This window comes from Cryptomeria japonica, chromosome 3 (genome assembly GCF_030272615.1).
Source record: "Cryptomeria japonica chromosome 3, Sugi_1.0, whole genome shotgun sequence".
Classification (NCBI taxonomy): Eukaryota; Viridiplantae; Streptophyta; class Pinopsida; order Cupressales; family Cupressaceae; genus Cryptomeria; species Cryptomeria japonica.
Window position 1 is genome coordinate 861,659,103 of NC_081407.1, and position 24,022 is coordinate 861,683,124.

Genomic DNA, 24,022 nt, shown 5'->3' on the forward strand with positions numbered 1-24,022 from the left:
CACTTGTGAATGCCTTCTTGATTTCAGCGCCCCAGACCTGACCTGGGCGCATTTTGCACATGTCCATGGAGAGGTGGAAAATTCCACTTGTGAATGTCTTCTTGATTTCAGCGCCCCAGACCTAACCTGGGTGCATTTAGGCCATGTCCATGGAGAGGCGGAATTTCCTGCTTGTGAATGACTTCCAAACTTAGAATATTTTGACCTTCCACTTCAGGGATGATTCTTCAGATTTAGCCATTTTAGACCCCTGCCTGTCTGCTTTCAACTTTCCAGATTTAGAAGTGATTGTGCATGTTGACTCTCCGTTGTCTGCTAGCCTGATCCTGCCACAAATAGACTTTCCCGAAATAGAAACTTTCCAAAATGTCAGAGTTAGAGCCTAAGACAGGGCACAGGATGACTTACTAAAAATAGAAATTTACTAAAAATAGAAATTACTAAAAATAGTAAATTTGATTTTTGGCAAAATGGTGACATTTTGGGACTTGGAAAAATCCCTAAAAAATAGGGACTTTCTAAAAATAGAAAGTTACTCCGTTTGGGCTCAAATTTTGCTGGGAGGTCCCCTGAAGGGTCCCGACTCCAGTCATATGCTTAGTTTTTCCGAAACCCTAACAGGAACCCCTAAAATCTAGGACAAAAGGCAAAACCCTAGAAAAAGGACAAAACAGGCCCTAGACCTCATAGAATTTGCTTGACAGAGAAGCAGATTAACCCCAACTGACTCCCAAACACCCGTAACGCAGAGAGATTGAAGAGATTGCCACTAACACACACAAAAACGAAAGCCAAACGACCAAAAGGGCCTAAAAGCAAAGGGGGGGTCCCTATCTGGGATGGGGTGATGTGTGATTAGGTCACAACAGGTAGCACATGCCGTGGGGTTAAGGCAGATGGAGGATGTGGGAGGTATAAGGGGTAAAGGAAGTGGGTTAAGATATATTGAGAGAGGGAGGTATAAGGGATGGATGGTACAGTTAGGAGGGGTGTAGGCTAGGATAGGATCAGGTTATGAAGGATAAAAGGAAGGTGGCTTAGGATAGGATAGGATAGGTGTAGGAGGTAGGGTGGTAAAGGAGTATGGGTAGTGGATGGGTAGATTAAGGGGAGTAAGGGGGTAAAGGGTGTGAGATGTGAGTTAGAGGGTGTAGGTGTAGGTGTAGGTGTAGGTGAAGGTAGGTGAAGGTGAGGGTGAAGTAGAAGGGTAGGTGATGAAAGAAGATGGAGGGATAAGGGAAGTAAGGGTGGAAAGGAAGGTGAGGGTAAATGGAAAGAAATGGAAGTGGAGAGCGATATGTGAAGGATGCAGTGAAGGCATAAAGGGGGTGGAAGGAAGGAAGTGGAAGGTAGAGAAGATGAAAGGTTGTGGGATGAAGAAGGAGATGGAAGTGAGGGTGAAGGAAATGGGAGTGATAGGGCTTGGGCACCCACCGGCAATGTTGGGAGAGGCAGGTCAAAGGCTTAGGAGGGCAAAGGAGGTGCTGTCAATGTCTTGGTTGCTGATCTAGGCCATCAAAGGAAATATTTGTGCCTTAGCCAAATTTAGCATTTCATCCCATTAAAGCAAGCGAAAGATGTAAATCATTCATTTTGAGAGCCTTGAAAACCGACTAACCTTACTTAATCTAGAGAGGGAGACTTGACTTGATTAGCTCATGACCAACTACACTTCTTCAATGCAAAAGCTAATAGCAAAAGACTCTACCACTATCCAAGAAAGCAAAAAAAAAGTGGGAGTCCCCATTTGCAATGGGACGATGTGTGAAAACATCACAACAAGAATTAAGGACCTAAACATGATATCTACATGTTTGACAATCCATCACTTGGATTGAGTGATGTTTCATGATTCATCATATACTAATCTTTCTTGGTGGTTAGTTTTGAAGACAACCATTGCTCCTTGCACCTTAGTTGTCGATGCCTTCATGGATGGGCTACATGAGGTTACCAAAGAAGTCCTGAATTTCTTTGATGTGCATGTTGATTTGGATGGCACTTGGAGTTTTGGTGTGTACCTTTCTAGGTATACAAGAGATTCTTCTTGGTTGGGTATCCATTCTTTGGATTCTCAACAAGAATTGAGATAGATTATTGGGAGTCATAGGAGTGACCTTTGGAGAGACAAGGATCAAAATTTCAAACTTAAAGGTGTTGTTCTTTTTCTTACCTGCCACTATGTGATTCCATTGATTCATCTACAGGTGGAGTGGAGAAAGATTCTAAGGAAGGATTGGAGTTTGCTGATTGGTTGCAGGTCAATCACTTCATTTCATGGGTTTCTCTCATTTTGGGGAGTTGGCACACTATTATTTGTCAAGGTAGCGAGGATTTCGAGTTGGTGATTGCTCAAAGGTGTTTTTCAAGCACTAATGAGTTGATTTGGTATAGCACAATGTTTATCATGCATGCTTATACTTGGAAAATTCAATGGCACTATCGTTGTCCTTTATGTAGAGCACCAGAATCAGATTGTACTTCACTGATATCAGTTTTTAACGGCAGTGTTTTTTGTTTACTTCAGATCTTCCAAACTCAGAGAGTTCATCTTATGAAGGCTTGTGTTGTAAACTTCGGTAGTTTACTCTCACTGATAATTCAAGACAGTGAATTTCTACATGCTTTGGTTCATCTTTCAGAGACCCTTGGAGTTGGAACAGTGAAAGGTTTCACAAGTCTTGACGGTTGTATCAAAATATTACAGTGGAGGCATGTTAGATCCATGTGGTGTTATGTTGGTGAGTTTGCTGAATTCTTGAAAAGGATTGTTTTCCTTTTAGCAAGAAGCTTAGAGGAGTTTGCATTTGTAGTTATGAGTTTGTGTGACACCTTGAGGGAATATACAGAGGATTGGAATTGTGGGCGAAATCCCAATGTTAAACTGTTGTCCATTGTAATGTCCCTTCTCACCTAGCACATCAATAAATAAATGAATTAATGCTAGCCTAATGTTTTTTCTCCTCATAGGCTAAAGCATTAAGTTAATAAAGGGGATAAGGTGGTAATTAAATATTTGGGCAAAAACGCTATGGTTGTTGTTAATAAGAATTTAATTATTCATTTGCCATCATTAAAAGGGGCCACTTAAGTAATGAATTCTTCATCCCTATATCATGGTTGTGATATGTTTAAATAAGAGACAAGTAACACTATTTCCCTATGTCGCCAAAGTCATGAACTGGAGTAAGAGATCGAAGCTTTTTTGAGCTGAAGGAATTATATAAGAAATCGATTGGGGTTGAGTTTTATTATCTACGAATCTTTGTCATTGAATTATCTCTGCAAGAAGAAACGACTTCAGCTTTTCAGGACACAAACCCTGAGAGTTCCATGCTTGGACGCAAAACCAAGCAATACTATTGCTTTTCCATTCAGCCGCACTATACAGAGGAAGCTACAACAGATGGTTGGGACGGATTTCAATTCCAGTTTGAGCAGACTCAGACTGATTAGCTTCAGATTGGCAAGGTACCTGTTTAGCAACCAATTTGTCAAAATTTGTAAAGAAGAATTCGCAGCTTGAATGGCTACAGAAATCGCAGCATACAAGGAGGGTTTGGGCGCAATGAGTAATGAATCAAAGGTCTGCAAATAGGTCTGAAGTAATCTCTCCAATCAGCGATCAGGTTAGTGATCAATATCATCCATTCTGAAGTTAATTACTTGCAAATACAGATTGTATAAATCAATTTCCGAATTTCAATTAAAAATATATATTACTATCACCTATCATTGCATCTAGATTTCATTGGTTTTGGATGTTATAAATCATACAATTATTGCTTGGAGTCAATTCATTTAAACAAACAACACCTATTGCATAAGTTTCAAGAAAATCAAAGATAAGGATATTTGATCCATTTTCTGGTCAACCTATACATGACTTCAGTTCTTGGGCCACAGATGAGTTGGATGACTTCTTCAGACCAGCACTTGAGTACTTTATGATTGTAGGTGGTTGGTAAAGGTGATTTGATCATAGGAGATGACTTTTCAGTTACTTCCATACCCATATCTCCTATATTTTCAGTAGGATTTCAGACTGATTACTATTGTCCTTATATTTTCATGTTGGTTATGGTGACAACTTCTTATGACCAAATTAGTTTTGAGCCTTGGCAGCCCTTAGGGCAGCCGGTTATGATTCCGGACAAATTCATTTATTTATTGCTTCCACTCTGTTGAGTGACAATCACTGCAAATACTTCATAGAAATGATATACATATCTTCAGATGATGCCTTATTGATTGTAGTGGGTTGGGTGTGTTGACGTGTTCAGAACCATTCTTTTGACACTTGGAGGTTAAGTTTCGATGATATGATTTCAGATGGCAACAGCAGAGATATTCCCTAGTGTTGTGCATTCTGCACACACACACCGATCTTGATGGGGACCCTCATATTTTGCAGTCTGCCCAGGAAGAGAGGGATTGGGCGTTTTGAATTAGATAAATCAAAGAGCTTTGCCAAGGACCAAAACCCTTCTATGGCCCGAAATTCCTTCTGTGCAAGGGGTGAAATAACCAAGTGAAAATGCATCATATAAATCACACCATTTGTATCAAATTCCCAAAGTTCACAGAGGCAAGGGACGTTTAAACCTAGGTCGCGCAAATCCTCCAAAATACATGAAAAACACTCAAACTCTCAAAATCGACCCATATGCCGAAATGCGAAGTTTAGAAACTTGAAAAAGTGACTCTTTGAGCCGAAAATCAAAACTCAAAGTCGTGCATTCTCCATGCTATACCCAAGTTCGCATTTTAAGCTCTTAGGCCGAAAAGGCTTCAAAGATCTAAATCTTGCAAAGTCATTAAAGAGCAAAAAGGTGAAAGAGAAACTGAGCTTGCATATAACCAAAATGTCGATAATGAACCTTAGAAGCCAATATCACGCGAATATAGCTTATGTGCCGAAAATAAAAAAAGATACAAGTCATGCGATTCGGTCTAGAGAGCCGTAAATCCATACCTCGAAATTTCACCTGACAAAGAGAGGCGTTCAAAATTCAAATCGCGCATTTACCGTCAAATGCCCGAAGAAAGACCCGAAGTTCTAGCAATGAGCATAGTCAAACGAAGTTCGGCATTTTTCTGTTGGTTTGCAAATCAAGTGAAAGTTGCACGATTTACCCCCATTAAGCCCGAAAATCACTAAGTAGAGAAGGGGTGAAATCATTGTCGCCATAGTTCATACTTGCCAAAGTCGTATTGAAGTTCGGCCTTATTCAAATGAATTCAAATCGTGCATTTCTTCTAAACAGGCCGAGTTTGCAAGTGAAAGTTCACATTATTCCCTAAATAGGCGATAAAAACATGGGTACTCAAAATCGCTCATTTTGAGCCAATGGCCCGAAAGACAAAGGGCAAAGTGAAGGGCGAAATGAAATCCAAGAAATCGCACAGCTCGTGAGAGGTTGTCAAATTTCATGAGACCGGAGAGGGGACATTTTGAAACAAAGTCCCAAGAAGTCTAAATTCATGCAAAACCTCATTTAGGCCAAAATGTGAAGTAGAGCTCACAGGTCAGCATAAAAGGCCGAAATGTGAGGTAAGGCTCTCAAAAGTGGCTTATTACCCGAAAGCAATGACAAGTTTGCAAAATCACTCATTAACGTCGCACATTTCAAACACAAGACCAAATCACAATAGGGACTAAGTTCGCCAAGGTGTCTTTCAAGCCAAAAAGGAACAATAAAGTTTAAACTTTCAAAATCGGCGTGAAGGCCGAAAATTCCAAAAGAAATATCGCGCATTCAGCCCAAAGTTACAAAGCAACGCAAACTCTCAAAGTGGTCTTAGAGCCCGAAATTGCCATAAGAGGGCATTATAACTTAGAAGAGTAAAATCGCCCATTTCGCCCAATAAGCCAGAAATTTGGAGACTTAAGGCAAAACGGAAGTTAAAATCGCGTGAGAAGGAGCTGAATGGCCGAATCCCCAAAGAAAGGAGAGGTCGTGCTTTTTAACCAAAGGGGTCCTAATTTCATGCAGAGGAGCATTTAAAGATATGATTTAATATGATTTTTGAATTATTTTATTGATTTTTTCAAAAATGATTAATCCGAAGTGGAAATTGATTATTTGCAGGTCGAAGGCATCATCGGGAAGAACCAGGAGAAAGCCTGAAACGTCAACCTAAAGCTCAAATTGGAGACTTGATCGCGATCAACACCGAAAGAGGAAATGTAGGGTGCAAGGTCGAAAGACGAAGCACAGAGAAGCACGCCATCACCAAACAGAGTTGAAGTCCACCACAGAGACCAAAGACCGAAGAACATTCAAAATGCTACAAATGTGCATCCTCAGAAGAATACACTGCTAGATTTAATACCAGAAGTTTAGTTTCTAAAAACTGAAATTGTTTAATGTAAAGCTGCCTGTGGGCCCCGTTGAAGATATTTTAAAACAAAGGGACACAGGTCAGTTATGTTCAACTACCGGATAGACCCAAATTGAAGCCAAATAGTGATAGGTAGTTGAAAATGTGGTTGAAGGGATAACCCAGGATTGATTGGGCATGGGTTAAACCTGCCAGGCTTCTGGAAGGCAGACCATTGCCCTTATATGCAATCCATCTTGGCCATCGATTCAAATTGTAAATTCTATAAAAGGCTAAAGCCTTTCTTTTGTAAAGGGTTAGACTCTAGTTAGACTGTTAGAAGGTTAGATTTTTTTGGTTTAGATAGTTAGATTCTAGTTAGAATTTCGTAGTTAGGAGTAGCATAGACATGTGTTGATGTGTTTTTCATGCACATGCGAACATAGAAAAAAATACCAAGGTATCTTATCCTCTCTTGAACAAAGATTCCTCGAATATTGAAGATTTCGCCTAAGGATCAATTGAGGCAACTCCAAGGTTCTTGTATGTAGGGTGTCTACATGTGGATAAGATCAATTTGGTCTGATGTGATTATGCTGGAATCACAAGGGGACTTACATTCAAATGCCTGAGCGTCTGATTTGTTGGAACTCAAGTCCTATCTACTCACCGAGAAATAAAGAAATATCAAAAGCATAAGGTTTAGGGAATCTATTCTAGGACCTAGAATGTAAGAAGGTAGATGAACAACTAGGTGGAGTCCTACTGGGTTGGGCCTCACCATCAATTTGAACAATCCGACACCAACTCAGTGCAATCTTCTAAGGGATGCTTTGAATATGTTCAAATCGTTACACCATCAAACATTGATCACCATTCGAGTTAATGCATGATCAATAGACGCATAACAATTCGAAATTAAGCTCATTCAATGCCAGTTGACCACGCAGGGCGCTCTTACAATCAACAAGAGGCTAGTGGTTTGGACTAGGCGGATTCCACGCGAGTGCATTCAGTAACTTCCTTCATTCAATCTAATTATCTATCATCTAAAATGAATACTCAACAAGAAACCATGCATATTGCAAGAAACAACACATTTCACCTTAACTTCAATGAAAATGGAGTTCATTTACAATTTAGGCAACAATTTCTTGCCTTCTCCTCCTATTATATTCTAATTGCTATTCTATTTACTATTTCTTTGTTACTAACTATTCTACTGACTATTCATCAACTATTAACGTCCACAAAATGAAGAGCCGGAGTTTAATATAGAGAGCTCTTTACATTTCAATGGCTCAGATTGATTTACAATCAATGGCTAGGATTACAAGATGAAAACCCTAATTAGGGTTTGTTACAACAAACTCCTTTAGCCAATGAGAAAATTACATTTCATGAGTGTGGACCAATAGATGTCAGCGGTAGGTACATCGAAGTTTGTACCATCACTGGTGAGTCGGCTACATTGAATCTGGACATGCTGAGGTGGAGTTATCTGACTAGAGGAACAATAACTAGGATGCCACCTTGTCTTGCGTTTGTGCTTGGTCAAGGAACTTTGTATTTCTTGATATTCAATGTGATGATGATGAGAAGCTAACTTTGATTAACTCTTCTAAAACTATCTGCTTCTTCAACGTACCTTTTCACTGACCTCGATTGATATTCCTTCATCTTTGATGTACTCAATGAATGATGTACCTCCTTGACTCTCATGCCCTTGATGAAGCCTCCTTGATTTTGCATTATGGTGATAGGAAGTCATGGTCAAGTCACTTTCTCTAGTAGCTCATTTTGCCTTTAAGTGTTTATAAAATCCTTCATCTGATATCTTGTGATTTCTCCATGTGGTAGAATGAGGTCCTTGAGGATGGTCAGCTCCATTGCTTGTAATTTCTTGAACACTTGAAGTCCTCCAACTTGGAAGCACTTTGAGTCCTCCATGCATTTGAGGCGTCTTTAATGATGATGAAACTTGAATAGGTCCTCCTTGTCTATTCTTCCTTCTAGCCCAGCCTTCTTGATCTACAAAGAAAACAAAAGATGATTAAGTATACATAATATATTCATTCTAACATAGCATTTCTTACCTTAAATCATCAACAAGAAGGCATTAGGATTAATTTCGCTCTCGACCCTCTCCAAGGACAGGACCTATAATGAAATTCGCTCTGGATCCTCTCCAAGGACAGGACCTATATTGAAATTCGCTTTGGACCCTTTGGAAGGGTCAGAAGCGAAATTGACAATTATGCTCAAATCCCGCACATTTTCATCATTTCTTTGCCTTGAACTTAACCTTTCAAACCTCCTTCCATCATGATTATGCAACTAGCCTCCATCCTAGCTCGAAACAAGGTGAAATAAGGAGTCCTAAGAATTTTGCTCTAGACCCTTTGGAAGGGTCAGGAGCGACATTTGTGATTTAGTCTCAATTTTATCATTTCCTTGCCTCAAATCACTTCTCAGGGCAAATATACATCAATCTTCCCTCAACTACACCATAGGAACAAAGATCTTGGTCTCAAACAAGGAGCAAAATAAAGGTTTAGGAAATTTCACTTTGGACCCTTTGGAAGGGTCAGGAGCGAAATTCTTCCTTTAATGCTATTCACACTTCTTTTTCTTTCAAATCACCTTAAAATTGACTCATCAAACCTCCTCCTATCATGATCAAGTCAATTTGCCATCTATTTAGCTTAAAACAAGATCTTTTAGTGCATTAGGCAAAATAGAGAGTCTTTCTAGGAATTTCCCTGTGGACCCTTTGGAAGGGTCAGGAGCGAAATTTGCATTTCTAGACTCTATCCACACTCAACTTGCCTAGGACTTGTCCTTTCCACCCCTATCTTATCATACTCAAGCCAACTTGCTCTCAAAGTGATGTCCATTCAATTCTTATGTTGAGGAAATAAGTCTTTAGAAGGATTTCGCTCTGGACCCTTTGAAAGGGTCAGGAGAGAAATTGATGTTTTAGGCTCAATTTTCCATCATTGACTTCATTTTCAACCTTTCCTCATCAAAAACAAGTGTTTTGCCTTCAAAATTGCTTGGGAATGGATTAGTTCAAAGGTTTGAGCAAGGTATAATGCTTTTTGAAGAAATTCGCCCTGGACCCTTTGGAAGGGTCAAGAGCGAAATTGCTCCTTTTGGCTCAATTCTCATCCTTTTTCACTTAACTTTGTCTTAAAGTTGATCTTTGATCCTTTTCTCTCCACGATCTTGCAAATTTGCCCTTACTTTTGCTCAGAATGACAACCATTCAATGACTTTGGTGAAGAATTAGGTCTTTTAGGGAATTTCGCTCTAGACCCTCTGGAAGGGTCGGGAGCTTAGATAAATTTCGCTCTGGACCCTTTGGAAGGGTCAGGAGCGAAATTTGCAATTATGCCCAAATTCTTGACCTTCTCATCACTTGACTTTGTTGCACACGTCAATTCTCTCTCAATAACGCCATAGGTACAAGGTTTATGATGCCAATTAGGACCAAGAAGGGAGATCCAAGGAAATTCGCTCTGGACCCTTTGGAAGGGTCAGGAGAGAAATTTGAGGAATTCGTCTTAGATATCATCCAAACACTCAAACTTTACCCTCATTCACACTGTTCTCACCTTAGGACATGCTAACAAATCACCTTAAAAAGGTGTCTAGCTCAAAACGTTGGATCAAAAGTGCATCTTAACAATTTCGCCTAGGTACCTTTGGAAGGACAGAACCTAAAGAGGAAATTCGCTCTGGACCCTCTGGAAGGGTTAGGAGCGAAATTTGCTACTTCGCACAAATTCTTCACTTTTCCTCATTTCACTTGGTTTCAACTCACTCACAAGGCCTTAGCATTCTCACTCAAACCATGGGAAGAAGGTTCATGATCCAAACTAGGGAGCAAGAGAGGATTCTAAGGAAATTCACTCTTGTCCCTTTCGAAGGGTCAGGAGCGAATTTGGCATTCATGCTCCAATTCGTCATCACTTCTCCCATTTGCTAGCTCAAACATGATGGTTATACTTCTTCAAAGGCATGGATAAGTTAATTTTTCCTCAATTAAAACATTGGAGTAAGCTTTTTGATCAAAGTCAGGAGATCTAAGGAAATTCGCTCTTGTCCCTTTGGAAGGGTCAGGAGCGAATTTAGCAATAATGCTCAAATTCATGACCCTCTCTCCAATTTTTCAAGTCTAAGTTTGTTCAAGGCGTCTCCAAGGGTGAATTCAAGCTAATTTCCCCCCAATCCATGCCTTAAAGTGAAGTTTTGTCCAGAATAGGAGTCAAAAGGGAGCTAAGGAGGATTTCGCTCCTGTCCCTTTGGAAGGGTCAGGAGCGAATTTGACAATCTAGCTCAAATTCCTATTCAACTCTCAAGTTTTCAAGTCTAGGCTTGGTCGTTAGGCGTTTCCTAAGGATAAATAGGTCAATTTTATACCAATCAATGCCTAGAGTACAAGGACATCATTCATCAACTGGACCAATCTCAAACCCTCAAAGGGAAGAATCCTTGAGAACACCTACTCACATACCTCCATTCACTTCCTAAACTGAATGACATAGGTCTCAAAAGGCAAGACTCCTAAAATGATACAAAGACTTCCTTAAACTCAATCAAGACCCGACCTTCGAAGCAAGACCCAGGCCTAACCAAGAGCAAGCTTTCAACAAAGACCTTGACCTGGACCACCTACTGACCCATTTGAGCCTAAGCAGACCATCTTATCCTAATGATCTCTCTGGCAACTTCCCAATGCAAAGATTAATAGCCAAGAACCCAAAAGACCAAGAAAACTAACCCTAGAAAGCAAAAAGCAGGGGTCCCCATTTGCAATGGGGCGATGTGTGAATACGTCACAACAAGATGTTGCAGAAATTGTTGTAATAGGAAGCTAGAATCAATATAATGGACATTAATTTGGTGTTTATCATCTTCATTTTAGTCTGTTTTGCACGGTTTCTTTCAACAATTTAGATAGATCTTTCTTTTTGGGTGTGCAGGTATTTGATGGATTCAAGTTCATACCGTTGAAGATATATTGATTGTGTGTCCTTGTGTATGGTTAGTCTGAGCCTTTAATTGTGTTTAGTTCAATTGCAGGTGTTCGTCTGAGCTGCGCCAAAATTGGGTGCTTAGCCATGCTCCTGCATTCTGAAAAATCTTTCAAGTCCCCTTGAAGAGTGCACCGTTCCTACGAGGTTGTGAGCCATTTTGACCAAGTAGGGATTGGTTATGTTGAATCCATCTACCCGCATTCCGGTCTTGTTAATCTTAGGTCTCTTAACCCTTCTCTTTTGCTTTTATTTCCTAGTCCGAGAATCAGATGCTGACTAGCTTGTTGCAAAACATAAGCCCCCTTGTGCTCCCAGCAAAAAACACATCGACCGTTGAGTTATCCGGCAGTCAAGAACTGACATTTGGAACCTTGAGGTTGTCCCCTTTGATCGATTAAAAGCAGCATTAGGGCTTCCTTATACAAGAGAAGATAGGATACTCGGCGAGATCATTCTATTCTGCGTTGGCCGGATAGAGTTGCAGTGATGCAACTTTAGACACATCAACACCTAGTTGGTACATTTTAGAGTTGTGATTGTGATTGGTCTACTTCATTTTTGGGATTTCATGAGGGGATATGCTGAGTTTTATTCTTTATGGCTGAGCATATTTTCTTTTTTGATGCCCAGGATAGAGTTTCGTAGTTGGATTGTAGTGTTGGACTCAAAATTCCGAGACTCAAACAAACTCGGCGAGTCATTAGTAGGGTGACCCTCGGCACGTCCCAAGGAGCCCGGACTCGGACTCGGTCGAGTCTAGGCGAGACTCACCGAGTCTCAAGACATACCAAACTAGTCAAGTCTAGGTGAGTCCTATGGGATAGACTCAGACATTAAAAACAGTCACCAAAGTGAGAAAAAAAACATTTAAATAAGTGATTTAACTTGCTTTTTTTAATTTATATTTGCTCTACAACCCTAAAAGCAACTTCATTTCATTTTGTTGGCAAAATAGAAGGAGAACAAAGAGAATTGTGAGGAAAAATAAGAGAGCATTGTAGGGAAACCAGCAAGGAGGTAGACCAAAAATCCATCATCAAATCGCATTCGGGCTGCTTCATACTCACATTCTGTGCATCAAGAGCTGTCTACCAACAATTGGAAGGAGTTTTCATTTCATTTCAAGTTTGATCTAAGTAGAAGTGGGCAGGATAGTAAGGAGATTGACGAAATATAGAAGAATTAAAAAGATGCTTGGACGTAGCTGGATTGAAGACCATAACATGGTATATGCTTTTTGTGTAGGAGACCGATCACATACACATTGCAGACACAAGATATCTATGCAAAGATGGAGAAATTGGCTTGGCAAATGAAGGCACAAGGGTATTTCTAGAGTCAAGACATCAATTCAATGTTGTGTAAGAGAAGGAAAAAGAATTATTTATCTGCCACCGTAGTAAAAAGTTGGAAATTGCATGTGGTTTGTTAAACATGGCCCCTAGAACAACTATTAGAGTTGTTAAGAACATTCGAGAATGTTCTGATTGCTACACTACATCTAACTTCATCTCCAACATTGTGGCAAGAGAAATTGTTCTCAGAGATGTTAACTATTTCCATCATTTTAAACACAATCCATGTTCTTGTGTAGATTACTGGTGATGCTAAATGAAACAATCTGAAAAATAGGCTTACACTTTAATAATGTGCACTATATCAAATATCCACTACCAATGAAGGGACATCCATCAAAGCATAATAAAAGGGAGAATTTTAGACTTTCCAAACAAATTCAAGGAGGTAATAAAGTTGGATAGTGTGATGAAGGAATTAGCAAAGCCCTTGATGGGTGAACAGTCACTACTAGTATTTGGGCAGTATTACATGATTGGTGGCAGATTAGTATTGCAGGTTCTTCAACATTAGGTGATTATGTTGTCAAGGAAAATCAACAATCACATCTGAAAAATAAATCACCTCGACACCATATGAGAGTTCTATTTAAAAAGCAGAAGATTTAATGAAAAGGAAGTATGAATGAATAGGTACATCCAGCCTAAGTGAAGTGTTTGATATAATGCCTTGACATGCATATGCCTGTCAAATTTACTCAAAGACTCACATTCTATTATAAGTTCATTTAATAATGTTTAAACTCATTTATGCGTTAAATGTTCTATGCAGGGGATGGTAAAAGAAGTATTTTTATCATTTGTAACTTAAATTCAAGAATCAGTAGCTGGGAAGGCTGCGCTAAATATTCAATATTTTTCAATGTAAAGAGGATCTTTTTTCCAGCTTCTCTGGGGAGGGAAAGTGTTGAGTAGGAGAGATTGTATTTTCTGCTTGTCTGTAACAGCAAGGGGACTGTCTTGTCATCTCAACTATTTGTACAGGGACTCTTGGACACTTTGGGCTCTGATTCGTTGAGGAATCGAAGGGATTTTCTGAACTTTGTGTCAAATCTTCTTTATGTGATTGCAAATTCTTCTTATGTTAAATCTTTTAATCTTTCTTCCACGTATTCCTGTTATATTTGGTTGAATGTGCATTTGATAGCCCCTTACTTTATCAGTTATCATTCTGGGTATGAATCATTGAACTTTGAATCCTTATTTTTTTCCGTTTAATTTTCATTTTACGTTTGTCCTTCAGAACTCTGGGTGGATTTCATGTGTCTTCCAGTCAAGGTTTCTTTCTTTTCTTTTTTGTAGTTTTCTTTCCTACTTTCTGATCAAAAGCATACCATAAAAAAACCCCAAATTAAATCTTATGAGGGAGCTATCCCTCTCAAATGCCAAGGAAGATCACCATTCCATTGGTGATCTCTCCAATTGTTGTAAGTAGTTTTGTAACCTTTTCCTTGGGCAAGTCACAGTTTTCCTATCTATTCTATAGTAACAATTTGTTTACCAACAAAATGCAAGTCCAATCTTTGACAATTATTTCATGATCCTATGAGAGTTAGAAAAGAACCAATGAGACAATGCAAAATAGATAACATTTTGAAACATGTCAAGGGCAGATATATCAAGATTTTCAATTGATAAAAACGACTCAATATGAGATTTTTGTATGGGTACAACAAGGTATTTAAAGAATTGTATGGTTCTTGTAACAATTATCTTAAATAAAGTTAAATTCACAAAGCAATTGAAACAAAATAGTCAAGAGTTAAGGTGCATTTGAAGATACGAGGCTGTTATACAAACATGAAATTGCCTATATCGTTCCAAATTGATGAAATTTCAAAACTTACTTGCAAGAGAGCCTTCAAGTTTTCCAGCAGACCATTTCTAGCAGCCCTATTAAAAAAACACAAACAAAACAAATCTTAAAACTCACCACTAAATGTGTTTGCTGAGTATAAAATTATAACTACACATCAAATGGCTAAAACGAAATCAAATATAGCTAAACAACTTACAACATAATCTTGACAAAAGAGAAATGCTAATTAGAGTTAGGTTCAACAATTTTGGAAAAATTTACATGAACATGAAACAAATACAACACAAGCAAAAGACAAATAATACACTAGATACCCTAAGAAAACCCTTTCAAGAAAAAACCTCACAACAAAGGAGAATTCAAAATATAATCACAAAATCACCATAGTTACAATGAATTCACAGAGCATCCACCCCACTATCCAATCAGGCCACCATGTGATGTATCGAGAGAAGGTGATGAGATATGTAAATGGGTTGAGGCTCAACATCTAAAATGAGAAAAGCATATTGAGGGTTGTTACAATAGAAGAACCTTACAAATTTTCCTTGTAAGCAAAAGAGAATTTGTCCAAGGGGAAATGAAATAAAGGAAGAGGAGGATCGTTTGAGAGGAAGAGACAAAGGAAATACTAGTAGAGACAAGCAAACAAGAAGAGGAAGCTAGCACTTTTCAAACCAGAGTTATGAACAAAGAGGAACAACTCCATCCAGAGGAAGGAGTGGATATTGATGTGGTGCTAGAGGATTTGTTAGAGCTTTCTTTCGTGGTGGCCAAATAGACCAAAATAAAGATTTCGAAAGCCAAACTAAAGAGCATGGTGAACATAAGGTTCCTATTCATATTGCTAAAGATGATAAGGAGTCAATTGCTTCACCTATTGAGGAGTCAAAGTAGGAGAAACCGTCAGCTGAAGAGGGTTTTATTGAAACCACTTAAAGAGAACAATGAGCCCACCCAAAGAAGAAGCCTCTTTCAAATTGTTTGTAACTCCAAGGGTGTAATATCCCAGTAATTTTGTTTTTGTTTTTTTAACTGTAAGAGTTACAAGTAAACACAACAACCCGTTAAGGTTAGAGAAATCATCCAAACTGCTGAAAGGGAACCCTTCCACCTTTTGTTCACCGAGAGCCCAAGCTGGGAGGGTGAGAGCATACGGTGTTCTGGGGATCGTTAGCATCATAAAACAAACTAAAAATTACAATGCCTGGGCGGCAAGCCAACCCCTTCTGCTTATCCAGCAGGATAGAAACTAAACTCTTGGCGGTAAACCATCCAAGGAAAACATGACAAGAACTGAAACTCAATCACTCTACCGCATATTTCAGCGGGAGGACATTACATTAAGCTATCACTCTACCGCATATTTCAGCGGGAGGACCATTGTATTGAACTTATCACTCGACCACTTATTCAGTGGGAGGATTGAGTACAAAAAATTGAATTACAAAACTTAGAAGGCGGCAAGCCAGCCTCTTCCACTTATGCAGTGGGATTTACAATTAAGAGCAGCAAGAAGGGATGATCAGTACTACTGAAACAACCTTACAAAATAGAGATGAGATGAGAAGAGTAATTGCAGATTTCTACAGCAGGAATATAATTTTCTGTTACAACTAATCTGCAGGCTGAAAGTACAAATCAGCAGCCTATGGAAACACCAAAATGCTCATAACTCCCTCATTTTTCACCCGAATCAATTCAAATCAATCCCAATCCCACAATATAACACTAAAAAACAGCATCCAATCCAAACTACAACCCAAACAGCCCACTATTCATTTGGCATGCCTCCCAATGCAAGTGCAAAAACCCACGCTATACCTGGGAAGTTCGATTTTATCTAGTAAATTCATTGCTCATTTAAAACTACTAAAAACTCACACATTGTATCGCCATGGCTAGGAAGGAAGGATGAGCCGGTACCCAGAATGATGGAGTCGCCTGGTTAATTGGTGTGAGCAAAATATACTTTCAACAATCCCGCAACCAGCAACCAGAAACACACAAATCCAACATAGAACACTCCATAATCTGCAACTCATTCACCAATCAGCAATGGGAATACAAGGACACAGCTAGGTACTATCTTGCAAGTACGAAACTGAGACTTAGCTAGGAAGCCAACTTCGAAGCTCAGATTTTCAGTAGCCAAACCAGCAACATAACGATGCAATTTTCAAAGATGATGCAAATGGGAGCCCAAGTCTCATATTTATAACTTCACTCCTCAAATCCAAATGCAATTCCTCCAAATTCAACGCCTTGCATTTGCATTTCATTCCACTACATGTGGACCCCCAAAAGTGGCGCCATTTCCCATAAGTCAAATCCCACGCCCAAGGCATGGACCCACGATATACTTTGGCCAATATTTAGAGATAAGTCACATAATAATATTTCTTTCAAATAATTCGACATCTCCTTAATAAACATGAAGCTCGCCAAATGCTTAGGAAAAATATGGACATTAATCCCAAATATAATAAATCAGTAGCAAAATCAGATTATTTAAATATTAAACCTTAGGATAAGGAAAATAATATTTAATTATGTCGCCAATGACTCCCGTACTAATTATTATCACAACTAGGATGAAACTAAGCCCGGACGACCACAGAACTGCTGCAGAATCAGAACCCTGTCTACTGCCAAAAATAGAATTGTGCCACACAGCCACTTACTAAAAATAGTAAGTCAAGAACTAATGCTCAAAAAAGCATGATCATCGCGTCCAGAGGCAAAACATGGAGAGCTCAGTAAGGCAGTAACACCAGAATGGCCATTCCCTGACTTACTAAAAATAGTAAGTCCTCGTTTCATCAATGTTGGACCCTCATTCTTCATTCCACCTAGCCTACGAGTCTCAGGAATAGGCTAATGGACCACTGGAAGGTCATCAGTGAGAAGGGGACATTACAAAGGGTAAATTGTTGTGCAAGCTTATTGATGATGGTGGAGGTAGAAACAAATCTAGTTTCAATAGAGCTACTGAAAAAGTTGGGAAAATTGAAGAATTAAGCACATCCAAACTCTTATGGGCATTCAAGGTTGCTTAAGGATGGTCATATGGTTGTAAAATAGTGAATTTCATGATTGGTTCCCAAAATTATGAGGTATGGTGTGATGTCATGCCCATGGACATGTGCCATATTTTTCTTGAGAGGCCATGGTAGTTTGATTGGGAAGTTATACATGATGATAGGGTTAAAACCTCCCCCCCCCTTGTGAAAATGGTGAAAAATTTCAGCTAAGTCTAGTGAAGGAATGAGACAAGGAGTGTGCTACTAAGTCTAGAGTGGTGTTGGACCATATAAGGAGTTTTGACCATATTTCCACATTTTGCCCATTCTAGGCTTACAAAGCATAAAAGGTCAAAAATTGACCAAAAACTCAAAAAACAACAAAACTAAGACATAAAGGACACTTAAACACACAGAACACACCATTTGGACATACAACAAGTCCATTTTTCAATTGAGACCAACATAGGCCATTTCAAACCAAAATTTGATGAAGTGCTCCATGAGCTTCACTAGGTGCTCCTGCACCACAAGTGAAGCACACCTAAGGTAGGATTTCGACAGCTGATTAGAATGGCATGGTTTTTGGGTGGCTTAGCCACTGGCAACTTCTGACAAATACCATAAAACATGGCTAAAACCTAGAAATTCTGCACCTGATGAAGGAAATGACCAGGTGCACTTTTTCAATGGTAAAACCATCATATTTTTCCTCCAAAAGTGCACCTTTCAAGTGGCTGACCCATGAATGAAGTGTGCTAAAATCGGACAGTCCAAAAGTGGCAAGCTGTTAAGAGATTTCCATCATAGATTAGAACGAAAACAAGCAATTTCAAGTCATGCAATCTCAGCACTCATGTGATGGCAATTTATGATGCTTCAATCTTCAAGCACATATCAGTGGTTCTGAGTGGTTATTAAAGGGAAAGTTGCAGCAGATTCTCAGTAGTTTCCAGAGATTAAAAAGCTGCTTTAAGCAGTCTTTCGTCTCAAATGTCTGCAAGTATGATTAATGATCTTCATCAACAGTTTCAACTGCAGTTTTCAATCTTATCAAAAGCCCTAAGGTAATAGTTTTGCAAATTTAAGAATATAAAGCAAATGATTAGGGTTTCTATTATATCAAGATTCAAGACGGCATCAGATTTTAGGCACCCAGTTGGGCTGGCAAATTGGTAGTGTACCCCTGGTGATCAAGGTTTCACTGTTTAGTAGAAAAACCATTAATTTCTAATATTTTATTCCACATTTAATTAGGTTTAATGCAACATTTCCTTCCTCTTGACTATCCCTTGATTAGTTAAGTAGCACAGTATTAATTATTTAACGATTTGTTAATTTCTGCAAGCATTTGATGAAATTACAGATCGTTTTGGTATTAGAGGAGTTTCCTAATCTTTGGCATTGTGGAAAAGGTGTATGGCAAAACCAGATCACTGAAGATAAAGAGTTACGTCCTTGCAATCCAGAAGTCTCTTCATGGGAGTGGAATAGAGATAAGAATCAAGAATTTGAATGCAGAGTGGCCACACAAGAGAGTGACCTTGAAAAGGTGAAGTAAATCAAAATTTGGGGAACCACCAACAGGAGCAAACGAACCATCAGCAAGAAGAAATGAACAAAGAGGAGTCCTCCATGAGCACAATCGTACATGCTCTAGCCAAAAAAATGTAATTGGAGATGATGGTGAAGATACATATAGAAAAGGAAAGAATTTTGAACAGCCTCCATTTAAAATAGAAACAAAAGTTCAAATAATATCTTTTGATGGAAAAATTAAATAGACACAAAACATTTAGATGCTTAGTTAAAAAAACTGAAGGCTTTAGAGCATACTATTTATAAGGGCGAACTAATAAAAGTACTCCTAAACAATGTTTATAAGACTCTTAGCTTATAAGGTTTATCCTTATAATATAAAGTGAGGGGTGATTTATAAAGTTTAGCTTTATAAATAAATAATTAAATTATTAAACAAAAGGTTATCAGATGAACGATTGTAACAAACCCTTGTATTGCCTTAATATGGGCAATCATATTGAAAGAATATATTACATATACATTGTTGTATACGTGGAGGTAGAGCATATGAGATATATTTATGAATGCATTTTATATGCATTTGAGGCCATTTGGGAAGAACTGAAGAAAATATTTAAATATAGATTCTCGTTATGTCTATATTTGTGTAGACTTGTAAGTTTCCTCAATTTTGAATGATGCTTGATGGAGTATTTTACCAAAAGTCTTCCCCATGTCAATAATGTGCATTGTGTTATCTCTAGTTGCTTCTCATTTTATTTTCTAATATTATGTTTAATGGTTAGTTGCCAAAATCCTAATTCTTCAAGAAAGGTCTATTTTAGAGTGCATAATGTTAATGGGATGCGAAGGATTTAGTTTGCACGTCTCAAAATGTCTTGAGAAACGCTAATGTATGGTGGGAAAGTTATTTAGCATCTTCGGAAAATAGAAGAAAGCCAATAGTGTCTAGTTGGAAAGAATTTAAAGATTTGTTTCACAGAAATTTTTATTGATCCATGAACTGGGGTGGGGTGGCTATGCCACATGCATGGTCACAAACGAACAGATTCTGGATGCTAAGACCTCTTAATACACTATGACAATTACTTCTACTATACACAATGGTTTACCCCTATCAAAAGCATGAATTACATAACATAGCTAAAATCAAAAAATGCATAAATAATATAATTAACAACTATGCTCAAATCTGAAGCAATAGAATATAAACTGGAAAAAACCCACTCCTAGTGAAAAATTCTAATCGATGGTGCAACCACTACCTATTCTACAATGTAAAGAGTAATTATATTGAGTATAAAGTGGCCAACTATACCCCGCCCAATTCTATGGGGTAAATTAATGCGTAATTCAAGAAACTTGCACTCGATAGTTGCTAGATTAAGCATCAATAAGTGCTAGAATCAAGTGGGAGGCTATAGATTAGGTTGGGTGGGCCCCTACTATTATGGGGCGCCCCCCACCCAACACCACACACGAAGAAGTAGTTGGGAGGGAATTATAGTAGTTGTTGAGCCAATGAGGCCTGGCTTATAGGCCCCTGAGGGACTTGGGACTAGGAACTAGAAACTAGGGTATGGGTTGGAGTGGACGTTATCGAGATGAGATGCTTGGACGGAGCAATTCATGTTATGTGTGTAATAGTAGGCAACATGACTTGATGGAATAGATGGATGGACTGCCAACTGTATTGGGGGGGATAGAGGATTAGATTGAGGAGATCGATCTAAGGTTCACTACTCCTACTCTTTCGGAACAGAATTGGGGGAGAAAGGATTGTTGCCATGTTTTAGATCATCGATCTGATAGTATAACCATCTAGATCTTTATGGTCTACATTCCTAGTTTGTTCCAAGGGGTTAAGTTCTATTATTGTTGTTGGGTGGGGTGAGATAGAAGTTACTCCATCATAGAATTGTAGGGGGAGTAACACTCGATAGTTGCTAGCCCTGCCCCTGTAAAATAGTAGGAGCTTGACTGGGGCATCCATAAGCTAGAATAAGCTTTTGTTTCCCACCCACCCATTCGACATTCCTATCCTACCGCCCCAATCTATATCCTCCACCACAAAATAGTAGGATCCCAACCCAACCTTACCAATTTCCAAAACTACTCAAATTCACACTCCTCTATTACCAAGCAGACTTGCAACTTGCATACAGACCCCAACAATGACTCTACATACCATCAACCAAAAGTGTACAAACCTCTTCCAAGTACACAAAATGGTCATAAACACTCCCCTTAACTTCCCCCAAGGTGAGAAGATGGAAAACCGACCATCAAACTGAAGATGAAATGTTTGGCATTCCATACACTAACTCAGTACCCATGCAGAGAAGCATTTGCCACTTTGCTACACATTACCAAGGTGAATGATGAGTTTTCCAGCAACGAATGCATGTTTGTTGCCTTAACAATCAATGAACTCATCATTCTTGACTTTCCAAGTACTTTCCAGATCTGCAACTTTGAACGGATGCATTTCAAAGGAGTTTCATACCATAGCTAACCTGCTTAAAGCCTTTCCACATCCCCTACATGGTTTGATGACAAATTTGCATATCAAGCATCTCAATTACACCTCTTTTTCATGAGCTAGTGAGACCAAGATCTTGTTGGTTTTGCACACATAAGACCCACACTTACAGATCATTTACCCAACTAGACACAACACTGACCAAAAAATTAAATTATCTTCAACTTCAAGCCCTTCAAGAAATTTTGCATGATCCTAAAGCTTCCATATGTTCTCTTCAAGCCATTCAACCTACTAACAATCATATCCATTTTGTGCCAATTGCCAGTCATCTATGTGTAGATTTTACTATTGAGTCTGGATGTTTCCAACGATTATATTTTTTTTTTAATTCATCTCTCAATCATAAAGTTACCATTGTAACTGCAAATACAATACAATCATAGATGTGAGATGTGTAAATGATGTTCAATTTACAATTCAATATGCAAGTTATATTCTAGTTTATTTTTACTTGATCTATGTATTATCTATTTATTTGATAAGTCTGACTATCTTCTTTTCTATGGCAGGTGAGAGGAGCATTTATTGATTTCGATGTCCTTTCTCACAAATGCCATTTGATATATATATGCAAGCTGGGTACAACCAAGCAATGCCTTGACCGGTCATGTCTAAAAAGACATGACCGATCAAGACATTACTTGATCGTGCCCCTTTGCTAATTGCAGTAATAACAAACGGTGTATGTTTAACAACCGATACAAATCGGTGTATGTTTATCTTAACAACCGATACCAATCGGTGTATGCTTAACTTCACAGCCCAATACCAATCGGTGCGTATTTACCTTGCCACCCGATATTAATCGGTGCATACATAACCCGATATCAATCGGTGCAAGCTTATATTGACACCCGATACTAATCGGTGTTTGGCTGATCCGATAATCATTTGTTTACTATTAAATATGTTAACCGATATAAATCGGATTGCATTGGTTAGTCCGATTTAATAATCGGTGAACACAAATAATGTAACTAATATTAAATCGGGATTCTATGCTATAGGATGATTATCGATAGTTAAGCATTTAATCGAACTAAGTAGATTGATCATATACAAATGAAGAATGGTTATCAAATGAAGGATTAATAGCTTGAAGTTTTTCATCATGATTATCAATAGGATAAATGATTGAATGAGAGACTTCATTTATCTCTCATTCAATCATTTATCTTACCGAAGCTATCATGCATTAACAATATGATGGAGAGGGATTGCTTCTTTTCCTCATAAATGGTTCATTCCTTTGACCACAACAACATACATCAACTAGGGTTCTCCCCATGGTGTGTTGGTTAAGTGGTGGTGTTGTTGTTGTGACCACCAAGATTCAAACCCCCGTTGGGCCATTGTGATTGCAGGCTTGTGCCTTCGCTGATTCAATGTGCTCATGGGTTTGAGCCTTAGCTTTGTTAAATGGGGATGAGATCCCCCATTTGTGACCTTACCAGTCCATAGCTCCAAGTCAAAAGCGTTTCACGTGGTACCGGAGGGCGTGTTGTTCCAGCATCACCAATCACGTTAAAAATTTTACGCGACACTTCAAAATAAAAACATACATCAGCTACACAAGTCAGTGGGTTATGGGTAGAGGTGTGCACTAGTGTGAGGAAATCTAGGAGAAGCTCTATTGACCATCCATGGTAGTAATTTGCATTTATTCTCTATTACTCTTATGGACAGAAATTCAAGGGGATATAGTAATTTGCATATATTCTCTATTACTCTTATGGATAGAAATTCAAGGGGATATAAGTTCAATTGCAAATCACTTCCTAAGCCAATCTTCAAAACGAAACATCCCCTCATATAAAGAGTAATAGGAATTCAATCCAAGAGAGTATTTCTTTCTAATTGTCACCGTATTTAACAATCTATCGACGATATTTGCCATTTTCCACATATAATTCTTACAATAAAATCAATGCTTGTTTATTTGGTAGGGAAGGTGAATTTAGTTTTCAAAGTCATTAAGAAAGACTTATGCAAACTTTGTAACTGCAAGGGATGATTTAGTAAGTTAACAACACAAACAAATGCCCAGCCACATCTGCCTAGAACATATTTGCTTCTAAAGACAATGTGGTCCAATCAGACATGGTCGGTACCCTACTTCAATGGCTTGCTTGAAACTCATTTCATCCAAAAGTGTATGTGGATGTGTATTATATATATATATATATATAGAGAGAGAGAGAGAGAGAGAAAGATTGATTTTAACCTAGTAAATTCCTATATATATATATATATAGAGAGAGAGAGAGAGAGAGAGAGATTTTAACCTAGTAAATTCCTAATTCCCATTTCATTAAAGGCCTAGCTATACTTTAACAACAAAAAATTTATGTTTAGGGGATGGGTGGTTGATC

At 38.5% G+C, this 24,022-nt stretch overlaps 1 protein-coding gene across 5 annotated transcripts in view; it reads right to left on the bottom strand.

The window, feature by feature from the left end:
- LOC131066686 (uncharacterized) overlaps nt 1-24,022 on the bottom strand; it is a 183,383-nt gene that overhangs the window by 155,509 nt on the left and 3,852 nt on the right. For all 5 annotated transcript variants that reach the window (XM_058001516.2, XM_058001514.1, XM_058001518.1 and 2 more), the window contains exon 2: nt 14,569-14,614. In XM_058001516.2, the coding sequence (XP_057857499.1) occupies nt 14,569-14,614 (46 nt within the window). The remainder of the gene's footprint in view (nt 1-14,568; nt 14,615-24,022) is intronic.